Genomic DNA, 13,345 nt, shown 5'->3' with positions numbered 1-13,345 from the left:
TGTTGTGGGTCACGTGTCGACCAGCCCAATAAGGACAGCAGTTTCCTTCCCTAATGGACATGAGTGAACCAGATGTATTTTTTCTGACAATCAACAATGATTTCACTGTTGTCATCAGACCCTTAATTGCAGATTTTTTTTCTTTATTAAAAAAGATTATTTAATTCAAATTCCACCATCTGCTTTAGTGGGATTTGATTAAAAGTCTGTCATTCATAGTTTTTAATACACTTTAAAAAAAAAACAGCCTCTATTATACTCCACACTAAGGAATTACAGAATCACCAGGAAAGATGAATTCCCTCTTCATCTCTGAGCTAATTGGGTGACCCCTTACTCTGAGATTGTCTTCTGGTCCTGGACTTTCCCACAAGTGGAAACAACCTCATTATCTACCCTGTCCTCTAGAATCTCAATGGATGTTTGGCTAACCAGATAATGGGTAATCAGGCATTTACCCCAACCTGCCACATTTTCGCCTACTTACTTATCCTGGTCAAATTCCTCTGTAGATTTATTTTTATCATCCTCACCATTTGCTTTTCCACTTAGTTTTGTGTCACCTGCAAAGTTGGCAATATTGCATTCACCTACCTCATCCAAGTCAAGAATGTATTCTGTAATTATGTAGCCCCAACACTGATCCCTGTAGCATTCCAAGAGTTGCAGGTTGCCACCCTGAAACTGTCCCCCTCCCCAACCTCCAATCCCAATCTTCTGTCTTCCATTAACTAGCTAATCCTGTACATATATTAATATATTACCCTAACACTGTGGGCTATTAAGTAGCCTCCTGTGCAGTACCTTATCATGTTTTGGAAATGCAAACCTAATCCATCTACTGATTCCCTTTTGCCTATCCTGCTTGTAACCTCCTCAAATAATTCAAATAAATTTGGGAAATTATGCTTGACAATCATAAAGTCTTGCTTATTTTGTTTGATTATATTACAAATTTCTAAATGCTTTGCTATTGCATCCTTTTATAATAGGCTCCAGCATTTCCCAATGACAAATGTTAAGACGATCTATAGCTGACAGTTTTTGTCTCCTTCCCTTTGAGTTAAGGGTGTTACATTCGTAGTTATTCAATCGTCCAGGACTTTTTGAGAATTTGAGGATTCTTGGAAGATTATTATTGGTGCCTTCACTGTTTCTGTAGCTAGTTCTTTTCATATCCTAGGAAACAGCTCATCAAATCCAGCAGACTTGAGCCCTGTTACTTTAGTAGTTTAGTTCCTGGTATTTTTTTCTCTAGTGGTATTTATTACATTCATTACCTCTACCCTTTCTGACCCTTGATTATTCATTACTTTTGGAATGGCATTAGTGTCTTCTCCCTGAAAACTAATGCAAAGTATTTATTCAACTCCCCTGCCATTTCCTGGTTCCCCATTATAACTTCTCCAGCCCAATACTCTATATAACAGATGTTCATTTGGCCCTTGTCTTTTTATATATTTAATGAAGTTCTTGCTGTCTTTTTTTTGATGATCGTTTACCCTCAAAGTTTCATTTTAAAACTTTTCAAATCCTCTGACTTATCACTGACTGTTTCCATACTGTTTGTTTTTTTTCCTTTCAATTTGATGCTACCCTTAACCTTCTGGATTAACCACGAACCACTTCCTCAAATTCTTCCTCAGTGGACTATGTCTTTGAGTCATGAACTATTTTCTTACATGTCTGCCCCTGTTGGCATGCTGTCTGTTCGGCTAATCTCGTCTCCTAATCAACTGCAGCTACCTCTGCCCTTATTGCTTTTTAATTACCCTTATTTAAGTTTAGCATAGTTATTTCCAATCCAGGTTTCTCACACTCATCTGAATGCTAAATTCTACTGTGTTATGGTTACTGCTACCTCGGCGATCTTTTATACTTAAAATGCCTCATTGCACATTACCAGATTCAAAAGATCCTGTTCCTGTTTGCTTGGATCCACAGTATATTCTGAGAATAATCCTGAACATACACTATGAAATTTTCCTTGTGGCTATCTCTGCTGTTTTGATTTTCCCAATTCTCATGAAGATTAAAGTCACCCGTGATTAATGTACTGCTTTGTTATTTACGTGCCCTCATTAGATCCTGATTTATTCTGTCCTCCAGCATAGTTACTTCTAGACAGCTTATAACCTACTTTCACCTATGTCATCTACCCCTTTTTATTTCTTACCTCCAACCATATTGTTTTTATATCTTCTAATCCAGATTACTTCTTGCTGTCATACCTTTTTCATCTCGTAGTAACAAAGCTACCCTGTCCTTCTACCTGTCTTTTTGAAAAATCTCATAATCCAAATATTTAGTTCCCAGATTAGAGTTCCATGTAACTCTGTCTCTGTAATGGCTAGCACATCATACCCATTATTTTCTATTTGTACTATTAATTCATTTATTTAGTTAAAATACTACAAGGGTTTAAAAACCACTAATTGGCCCTTTTAACATTTTTCCCCCTTTGACCATATTTGCTGTTATTTTTCTATGTTTGTACAGTCTGTCCCCCTCTGGGTTTCATGATCCAAATAGCCACAATGCTGCTTCCGATTTCACTCTCCCGAACAGCCGCATTGCCTAGTCATCCATGAGCACTTACACGCACTCATTGAAAGCCCCAGTTGCTCAATTCATCAGGGTACTCATCCCAGGACAACTCAAGTGAAGCCCATTACACTGGAACAGCTCCTTTCCACCCCAGCTATTGCCCCATGAACTGAAATCCATTCTTTATGCACCAGTCTTTGAGCCATGCATTTCATTCCCTGACTTTATTTATGATTTGGAGGTGCCGGTGTTGGATTGGAGTGTACAAAGTTAAAAATTGCAATACCAGGTTATAGTCCAACAGGCTAATTTGGAAGTACTAGCTTTCGGAGCGCTGCATTAAAGTCACTGCAATTATAACCAGAGACTGAGTTAATGATCAACTGTTATTTTCCAAATGATCACTGAGTGTTGAGGATTGGTGAAAGACAGGTAATGTCTGACTAATCTGATTCTGTTTTTGTTTTGAGTTAACTTTTTATTTTCTATTTGTTCGTGGGCTACGACAAAGCAAGCATTTAGTGCCGATCCCTAATTGCCCATGAGAAGTTGATTGTGGTCACGTTCTTGAATCATTGTCATTGTGTTGGTGGAATGTGTATGAATGTTGTCTATGAGGACTTCCAAAAGGCATCTAATACAGTTCAACACAAATTAGGAGCATAAATTAGCATGTACAGAATTGAAGAGAACCTTAAGAAATGGGTTAGTATTTGTTTCGGAGGCAAGAAACAAATCAATGTTGGTTTTTCCAGCAAGCACCAGGACTTCAGTGTTAGCTTCATAGTGGGATCTCAGGGCCCATGTGGAGATTTCCAGCCCACCAAAGTCATCGGCGTGCCTATTGTTGCCATCTTCTGAGAGACAGTGTCCTATTGCCCAGCACCTTACATGCAACCCATTAAAGGTAGCAAGTTCCCAAGGATAAAAGCCTGTTGAGTGACAGGCATATCGGGCTGAAAGCCCCCAAGGAGAGTTGGACAGTGCACATGGACACCTCAGAATTCATATATAAAGGCCAGAGCTGGCAGGACAATCACAGTGGAAATAATCAGTGTTGCGGAAGTAATTATGGTTACACTCTATATGGTTCCACCATTGGGCATGGAGCATATGCCTTCAATAACCACCCAGTCTTCTACTGGAGTTTGTTTTGGGATTGAGGGGTAGCAGGGCTGGCACCTCTATTGAGCTGGCATCTCCACACATGGTAGGAGGGTTTTGCTGGAGGGGTGATGTACATGTACTGTTGATTGTGTCTGCTGAAAGCTAAATTAGGCGAGTAAACAAGTTGCCTAGCAAACTGACACTTGGCAGGTAGATCTCTTCAAATTTGTTTAGGAATGGGAGATATGCTGCCATTTATGTCATTGTCTGTGTTGACCCAGGTTTTCAAGTTAATTCTGCAAGATTTTTAGTTCCCTTTACTTTGTCGTCTTAGCATTTCTTCTGATGATCTTTATTATATCCAATTAACAAATTATTGGGAATTATATAATCAGGCAGCAGAGCAACACGTCCAGACACCTACTTGACTCCTGAATAATACTATAATATCATTTTAAAACACAAAAGGGCTAAAGTTCAAATGTTTGTGGTCAGCTTATTCTCATGGTGTCTGAGATAAGCGTTATCAATTTTGAGATTGATGATTTGTATTTCTCAGTTTTAATTTAAGAGGTCAGATACTCAAAATCCAGGAAGCCCAGATAACTCTCCTGGGATACAAAAGTAACATAATATTCTGTTTAAGTTAGGGACATTTGCAAAATCCCTCTGGAAGAAACTGTTTTAAAATCTGAGAAATAACCAGTCAATCTTGCCAATTTGATATTCCTAAACAAGAACAAATAAACTGTTGTTTGCAAAGAATTAGTTTAGTTCTTAGAATTGTGATATTTTTAGTATTCTGTCTACTTGCAGTTACATTCTATTACGACTGTTTCTCATGTGTGTTCATTTTTATTAACAGATCAATTCACTTCTTATTTTAAACTTAAAACAAGATCTCATGTGATGCTCTATTGCTTTCAAGGACTGGAATGAGATCTTATGAAGGCCTAAGTCCAGTAGCTAAAAGCAATTTCCAGACAGGGTTTGCTCTGCGTTTCCCAGGTGCATTACCGAAAGCTTACCTAGATCTCGCGGCAAGGGAAGACACTCTCAAAGGTATGAGAAGTTGGGTCTCACCCATGAGAGTGGTCCAAGCTGCAGTAGAGAGTTTTATTTAAATAAAAAAGTCCCAAAGATGTACCTGCTTAAATAAAGTTGTTGGACAGCTAACATCTAAAACAAGGTTTGCTCTGGTGTTATGCTGCACCTTCTGAAGAGCAGGAGGATCCTGTGGAGGTGTGGGATAGAATCATTTGATTAAATAATCTAAAAAGGGTCTTCATTATCTTTTGCACAAACTTCAATATTTTACCTAGATATCAAGTTGTGCAATAACTGAAGGGCACAGGGAGATGGCATTTGTCATGGGAGAATTTAAAATAGAAAACAAAATCTGAAATGGAATGGATTTGAATCATTGACTTCAAAAACCTCATCTTCAATGCCTCCAGTTGTCCTTCTTCTGTTCAGTATCTGTTTTTGCCTCTAAAGCAATATGACATTTAGTGTGTTTAAGTGCTATATAAATGCAATTTACTTTGTCCAGCTCTTGTTCAAACTGTGCTCCAGTAAAATTGTCAACCTTAGCAGTAAAAGTATTCATAATCTTCAGGGGGCTGGGACTGTTCTCATTTACAGCAATGAAGATTAATGGGAGATTTAATTAAGGTCTTCAAAATTATGAAAGGTTTTATTCGAATAATTAGGAAAAATACTTCCATGACTCGGAAGGGAATCATTAACCGGAAACACTGATTTCAGATTAAAGGCCAACAGAGGCGTAGCTGTATTAGAGGGATTTTTTTTACAAGCTAGGTACTGGAATGAACAACTTGAAAGGTTGATGGAAGCACATTTTCAATAATGAATAAGGTAAATGCCTGAAGGAGAAAGCATTGCAAATCTTTGGACAACTAATTGACTTTGTCTTTTCAAGGGATAAGGCTGGCTAACTGATTTTTTTTCTGGAAGACTCTACAATCTTCTGTTCAACGGGAGCATATTCCTGTTGCTGGTGTTAGTGAGAGTTAATGAAAGCTGTGATTTTCCAATTTGTGAACACTGCTTCATTTAATCTCTTGTGTACTACTGAGAGCACCAAAGGTGTTAAAGTTGTTTGTGATGTCTATAGTGGAAGCTTATAGAACTAAGTTTTTGCTCATAAGAAACTTTTATATTCAGAATATATGATAGAGGATTCAATAAACTGATCACCTTAATAAAGAGTCAGAAAAGCATGCACCAGGATAATTATCAAGATCAGTGTCTTGATAGAGCCTAGTTAGGTCTGTCTACAGTATTGCAGAAAATGAGTTGGGCCCATTTGTGCTTCAAGGGATTAAAGTTTGCATCACTTTAAGGTGAATACGAGATGAATCAGAAATGAAGCACTCCCGTTCTCATCAGGGAAGCATTTTATTTTACCTAGCCTGATCTTCCACCATTACAGTACATTATGTATTGCTATGTCATTTCTTGCACTGTTGTAGAAAAGAATCAGAAAATTTCAACAAGATTCTGTCCTATTATTCCCAATTAGTATTGATGGTTTCCTATCAACGTGGTAACAATTTAATGAAAGAATGTGCAAAATTCAGCTGAATTCACTAAAAACCTCTTTTTTTTTTTCCCCCCCCCTGCTGTATCTTTCCCAAGGGAGTTTTGTTGCAGTTCCTTCTAAGCAGGTATTTGTTCAGTGCATTGTAAATGAAAATGATTCAATTTTGAGTTGCAACACCCACATTTTTAGAAAGAAAAAGTAGTGCCTTGTCTAATAAGTACCATTTTCCACAGGACTGCATTGACATATTTAATAGTGCAATTCCTGTAGGTTATAGTGGTTGGTTACTTGGTACAGAAAAAGTTTTCTGGTAATGCTTTGTCGTCAATGTGGGAATTCAGTTCGGAGAAAGGAACCGTTTGCTTCAGCTTTGTTTGAAGTGTAGATTAAATATAGATGCAAAGTAAAGCTTGCCTGTAACTCCCTGACAATGTACTAAACTAAATCTTTAACACAGTAGTTAGTACACCAGATATCCTTGTGACCTTCACAATTTCAAACATTTTTGTTCTGTTCTGCTGCCCTATCTCACATACTCATGCAGTGTGGCCCTGCTTTAATGGTAACTGTTGATGGTGAATCCAAGCCCATATTTTACTCCTTCACTGTGTGGTATCCTTTCTCCACAGATTCCAGGGATATTTGCTTAAATCCCACTCCCCATAAAACAATCGTATCACTTCATTAAACAAAAAAAGGCTGATGGTATTAATTCTGTAATCTGCACAGACTATCAGGGTGAAGTTGTGATTAGATTGTGTGAATTTCATTTATTCAAGCAAATAAGAGTTGCAAAATATATTTATGCTGCAGTACTACCAATACATGTTGAGGCAGTGTCTAACAGCAAGGTTATTATAAAAATGTAATGGTTGACCACACAGGATGGAAGCCCTCAGTGATGGTTTAGCAGTGGCTAATACTAACCACTATGCCATCTCATATCGAGAGAGTGCTGCACAGTTGAGGATGGTGAATGAGGTATCTGCTCTCTCCAATGAAGACAAAATATCTCTCAGCACGATTTGGAAACTGAGGAGGAGTGTTCTTCCTGGTGCTTTTTTCATATTCACTCATGGGATGTGGGTGTAGCTGGCTGGCCAGCCAGCACTATTTCACCATCCCTAATTGTCCTTGTGAAGACAGTGTTGTGCTGGCCAGTGCTTCGATGCTTAACCAACAGAGATGATCTGGTCTTTGTCATTGGGATGTTTATGGGATCCTGCTGTGCACAAATTAACTATCTTGTTTTTCCTGCTCTGTAACAGAGACAACACTTCAACAGTGTTTCATTGACTGTAAAGCACCTTAGGGTGTCTTATGATTGTGAAAGAAACTTGATCACAAATGTAAATTGGAAGCAGCTATGCACTTGTAATCTTGCAAAGGAATAGTTACTGGTGTGGCCATCTGTGCTCTGAAATGTACTCTATTCTGGGGAGAGGTGTCGAAGCACAATATGACAGATCTCCAGAAATCATTCTGTCGGAATGTAATATGATGTGTAGGAATGTTCTTGTTGCCTACTACATTCTTGATGGAAGTGTAACTCAATAGATATTTCATTCCCACAGTAGCCTTTTAGAACAGGATTTTTAACTTACGAGCTTTGGACGTATCGTATTTAATTGAAATTCATTCTTTTTCTTGCCTTCCTGCAGCAACCAGTTCCTATATCATTATAAGTGGGACTGAATTCAAATGTTTGAAGGTCACCAAAGTGCTAGTTGTAGCACTGAACTGAGGCATTGAGCTGCATAGTTCTTTTTATGACCTTCAGAAAATAATGCACATTTCAGGTGTAACTTTGAATCCTTTTTTGTAAAACTTGTGTAAACAATTATGTTTATTACACTCAGCTGACCTGTGTAAGGACAGTCTTGGCAATATCACAAATTACATGAGGTGAAAGAAAAGAAAATCAGTGACTAATGACAATCCAGTGGATCAGTGGTGAACATTGAGGAGGATAGGTTGAGGGTATCCCATGTACTTGGGTAGCCTGCAGACATTGATGCATGCGGGGGCACCATATTGAAACATATCTAGCACTTGGGAATAATAGCAAATCAAAATCCTCTAGGTAGGAGGGTTTTTTTCCTTTTCTCTATACAGTGGTGCATCACTTACCAGTGTTTATCTTTCCTTCTCTTTGCCCCAACCAAGTTTGTATCAATTGACCTGAACAGAGGAGCATTTGGTTAACTCATTTGGTTGGATGCTAGTAGGAAAGTAGTTGGCAAGGAGCAACCCATAACTCTAACCTAGAGAAGGGAATATCTGCAGCATTTACTGGTATCTTACGGAGATTGATAAAACTTTATCTTAAAGTGTTCTCAATTTGTGGAACAGTGGAGAGGTTAGCCAGAATGGCTGGATATGCCATGTTACAAACATTTTGTTGTATAATTAGTGAAAAAACTACTATTTTAATGGATACCTTGCAGAGGGGTACAGCCTGTGTTCCAGTGTTATGAACTATGTGAAACATTTGTTCAGTTGTTATCTTAAACACTTTCGTTGTGATCATTATAGTAAGTTGTATTCAGGGTCTTGGGTGAGCAGCAACTGTTGATATAGATGGCAACTGTGTACCACCTCAATGCAGGATCAGCTTCACACTAAGTACTTGCTTATAGTATCAAATTTGTTAATTGATCCAGATTTTATCTGGCTGATCAAAAAGTGTATGTATAGAACTAAAGAAAACATTTTTAAGTATTCATTGTTTTCCCCCAAAATGTTAATTTGTATAAACCATTAACGCATCAGAGCTGAATGGTATTTTTTAAAAATATTTATGAAGAGAGGAAAGTGCCCATTTTCTCTCCATAACTCTGATATTCCTAGCAGAGTAGATAAGCAGCTTTGAATCTGCAAAAAGCACCAATCTCTGTTCTTAGCCTTTAGCTTACCTCAGAATCCGTTTAGGTCAATTCCCCACAAGGGCTTTCAAAGAGGCAGGCCAGTTAGTGTCTAAATATTAAATACTTCAAATTGAGAACCACAGTGCACAATGCCTGTTATTAATATATTGTATTTTCTTTATTCTAATTATGAGTAAAGATTACAGTAAACTATTGAAGGCTTATTCATCTCTCAGATTATCAACTCTGCCTTAAGTCCTCTTGAATGTAGGTCAGTGCTGTGCCTAGTAGTTAATCGAACAACATAATTGCTTTAATGCTAAGTCACATGAATTTTTCTAGTATTCTGAATGGCAATGTTTAAGTTTTCATTTAGATCTATATAGGTCATGATTAGAAGATGTGATATTATTTTCAAAAACGTTTGTAAATTTATTCATAGTTTTTCTCTAATGTCAAAATGTAGTACCATCTTATAACCCCAACAGGAAGTTGATTTAAAATTAGTTTTTAATTTCAAGTATAAATTGGGACAACCTGCATTTATAACATGGTAAAACCTCCCAAGGCACATCCCAGGAGTGTGTTCAAAGTAGGTTTGACCACCCATTAGGAGACATTAGGTTAAATGTTTAGTAAGGAGGTAAGTTTTAAGTAGAGTTTTAAAGGGGCTAAGAGGTTTAGAGAGAAAATTCCAAAGTTTTGGACTTTGACATCTGAAGCCACATTCACCTAGGGCGGAGTGATTAAAACCAAGGATGCTCAAAAGACCAGAGTTAGAGGAATCTGAAGAAATAGGAGCAGACATAACTGGGGAGTGTTGCCAAACAAAGAGAGCTCGGAGTGCAGATGCATAGTTCCTTGAAAGTGGAGTTGCAGGAAGACAGTGGTGAAGAAAGTGTATGCCTTCATTGGTCAGAACATTGAGTATAGGAGTTGGGATATTATTTTATGGTTGTACAAGACATTGGTGTGGCCACCTTTTAGAATACTATGTACAATTCTGGTCACTCTATAGGAAAGGTGTTGTTAAACCTGAGATGGTGCAGAAAAGATTTACAAGGATGTTGCCAGGACTGGGGTGTTTGAGCTATGGGGGAGGTGGATCAGGCTGGAGCTTATTTTACTGCAGTGTTGGAGACTGACACATGACATTATAGAGGTTTATAAAATCATGAGGGGCATGAATAGGGTGAATAGCCAAAGTCTTTTTCCTAGGGTGGAGCAGTCCAAAACAAGAGGGTATAGGTGAGAGGGAAAAGATTTAAAAGGGATCTGAAGGGTAAATTTTTCATGTAGAGGGTAGTGCTTGTATAGAATGGGCTGCCAGAGGAAGTGGTGGAGGCTAGTACAATTACAACATTTAAAAAACATCTGGATAGGTATATGAATAGGAGGGGTTTAGTGGGATATGGGCCAAATGCTGGCAAATGGGACTAGATCAGATTGGAATGTCTGGTCAATGTGGATGAATTGGACTAAAGGGTCTGGTTCTGTGCTTTATGATGCTATCTATGAGCCTGCTGCACCTTCAATACGATTGCAGCTGATGTTTTATCTCATTCCACTTTCCCAATTTCCAACCCATCTGTTTCCCTGAAAAACCAAAAAATTAATCTTTCAGCCTGATGTGGTTGCCATTTGAGTTTCTACAACGGTCTGTGAGAAAAGATTCCAAATATTCACAGCTCTCAGCTTTAAATGATCAATCCCTTTTGAAGCTGGAGGAGACTGTAAAGATAATGATGCATTTGGCCATGGACAAATTTGAAAAGACAAAATTAAAATTCAGATTTCTCAGACTGTAACATAGCTGCAAAGCATTTCACGACATGTGGGATACATCTCAAATTCTGCAATCTGATAAAGTAAAAGCATTCTTAACCAAGTTCTGCAGTTTTACTTAAATCCTTTCAACCATCTTTGATCATCTATTTCAATATCTGAACAAACGTCTTGGGGAAAAACAAACTTGCATTTATGTAGTGCCAAAGCACTTTACAGCCAATGGAGTAATGTTTAATATATATATATTTTATCCTTTCAAATGTACTTTTACTTCACCAATGCAAAACTCACTAATTCTTTGTTACAAACAACTTGTGTTTATATGTGCTTAGCTCTGCCTGAAATTTACAGTACTGTCTGATCTGTTAGAACTGTATTCTGCAACCGGGGCTTTGGAATCCCTGCTATTCAAAAATCTACCAGGGAGTCCCTTTGTTATGGCTAATAATCAAGGTTCCACTCTAAATAGGAAGTCGTTATGATTGTGTCCTTTTCCAACAATAAGGAGAACTTGTATTTGTTCCAACTGGAAATCATCTGTTTTCTGTTTTCTCCTCAGGTATATTTAACAGTTCTGAAACATGGAGACTCTACAACGCTAGATACAATGTTAAAGGTAAGTGGCTGCTTCTATACCTAAAATGTTATCCAAGTTTTATAATTAGTTTTCTCTTTTAGCATTTTAGTATAGCTGTAAACAGAAAAAAGATAGTGATGACAAGTCGCAGTTTTCTCCAAAGCAATACAGAGCTGGAAGATCCCTCTTAGGATTCACCTTTTATGCTGAGCTAATTAACCTTAATCAGATCAGCATTAGAAACAGCCAGCAGTGCCTGAAGTGCCTAAGAGGAGTATTGACGATGGTTTAGGTCACTGATCACTGTCCAGTGGTTCTCACTGGAAGGTTAGGATATATTTTTAATCTCCCTGTTCAGTGCTTTTGTGATACACTATTGGAGCAGATGGGACTTGATCCTGGGTCACAACCTGTAATGGAGTTGATGTTTTAAACAAAGGAAGGAAGTTTGGAATGATCTTTTGAAGTTAAAATGTTTTCAGTGAATTTTTAGTTCTAGGATTCATTTAAAGTTTTGTGTGGCCTTGTAGAAAAGGTGAAATGGTGTCCCTTTTTAACTTTCGGTTGTGGCTCTTGTTGAATTTGTCTAGCTATAAGTTTTCATTCCAAAGTTTTCCTGCAGAATCTGGTCACTTACAGCCTAGCTGCCGTCTTATTGAGACTGCCTAACTGATTAGATTAGATTAGATTAGATTAGATTAGATTAGATTACTTACAGTGTGGAAACAGGCCCTTAAGCCCAACAAGTCCACACCGCCCCGTCGAAGCGCAACCCACCCATACCCCTACATTTACCCCTTACCTAACACTACGGGCAATTTAGCATGGCCAATTCACCTGACCTGCACATCTTTGGACTGTGGGAGGAAACCGGAGCACCCGGAGGAAACCCACGCAGACACGGGGAGAACATGCAAACTCCACACAGTCAGTTGCCTCAGGCGGGAATTGAACCCGGGTCTCTGGCGCTGTGAGGCAGCAGTGCTAACCACTGTGCCACCGTGCCGCCCACAACTGCTGGGAATAGATTGTAACTGAAGTAGTTAAGGCCACTGTGTTTGCTTTATCACATAAATATCAGAGGTCGTTGTGATGTAAAATTCCATTGCTGCAAAAGCCTTCACCACATGTTGTTAATAACCACTCTGTATAATTATAAAATAAATTAGGACTTAAAGTGATTGGCTTACACAGCACAGAAATATACCCTTTGGTTCAACTTGCCTGCGCCAACCAAACATCCCAATCTGGCCTAGTCTCATGTGCCAGCATTTGGCATACATCCCTGTAAGCCCTTCCTATTCATATATGCACCCAGGGACCTCTTAAATGTTGTAATTGTATCCACCTCCACCACTTCCTCTAGAAGCTCATTCCATACAGACACCACCCTCTGCGTTAAATAGTTATCCCTCCTGCCATTTTTAAATCTTTCCCCGCTCTGCTTAAACTAATGCCCTCTAGTTTTTTTTACTCCCCCATTCTAGGAAAAAGACCTTGGCTATTCGCTCTATCCATGCCCCTTGTGATTTTATAAACCTCTATGAGGTCATCTCTCAGACATAATTAGTATTTCCAAAGACATTTCCTGAAAGTGGACTTTTCAGCTTCCATCCTGAAAGATATACAAAGAAAGACTTTGTAGAGATTCTCAATGAAATAGAAGAGCTCAATGCTAATTCTGAATTGGAAATTGAAATTCACTGATCAAATAACATCAAGACCACAGTCATGGATCATATATTTTACAGGTACAGAAGTACGACAAACTTTTTGACCATCGCATGCATGGTTCCATTTTATATAAATGGTTGGAAAAATGTGTTGCTGGAAAAGCGCAGCAGGTCAGGCAGCATCCAAGGAGCAGGAGAATCGATATTTCGGGCATGTGCC

General features: G+C 38.4%; 1 protein-coding gene across 2 annotated transcripts in view; it reads left to right on the top strand.

Annotated features, from left to right (window-relative positions):
- The window catches only part of npepps (aminopeptidase puromycin sensitive), a 231,246-nt gene that overhangs the window by 200,879 nt on the left and 17,022 nt on the right, over positions 1–13,345 (top strand). For both annotated transcript variants that reach the window (XR_006309177.1, XM_043674808.1), the window contains exon 19: positions 11,435–11,491. Coding sequence is in view for 1 of the 2 variants with exons in the window: in XM_043674808.1 (XP_043530743.1) it covers positions 11,435–11,491 (57 nt within the window). In the remaining variant the exon portion in view is untranslated. The remainder of the gene's footprint in view (positions 1–11,434; positions 11,492–13,345) is intronic.

This window comes from Chiloscyllium plagiosum, chromosome 33 (assembly GCF_004010195.1).
Source record: "Chiloscyllium plagiosum isolate BGI_BamShark_2017 chromosome 33, ASM401019v2, whole genome shotgun sequence".
In the NCBI taxonomy this organism is placed as follows: Eukaryota; Metazoa; Chordata; class Chondrichthyes; order Orectolobiformes; family Hemiscylliidae; genus Chiloscyllium; species Chiloscyllium plagiosum.
This window is presented reverse-complemented; position numbering and strand designations above follow the sequence as displayed.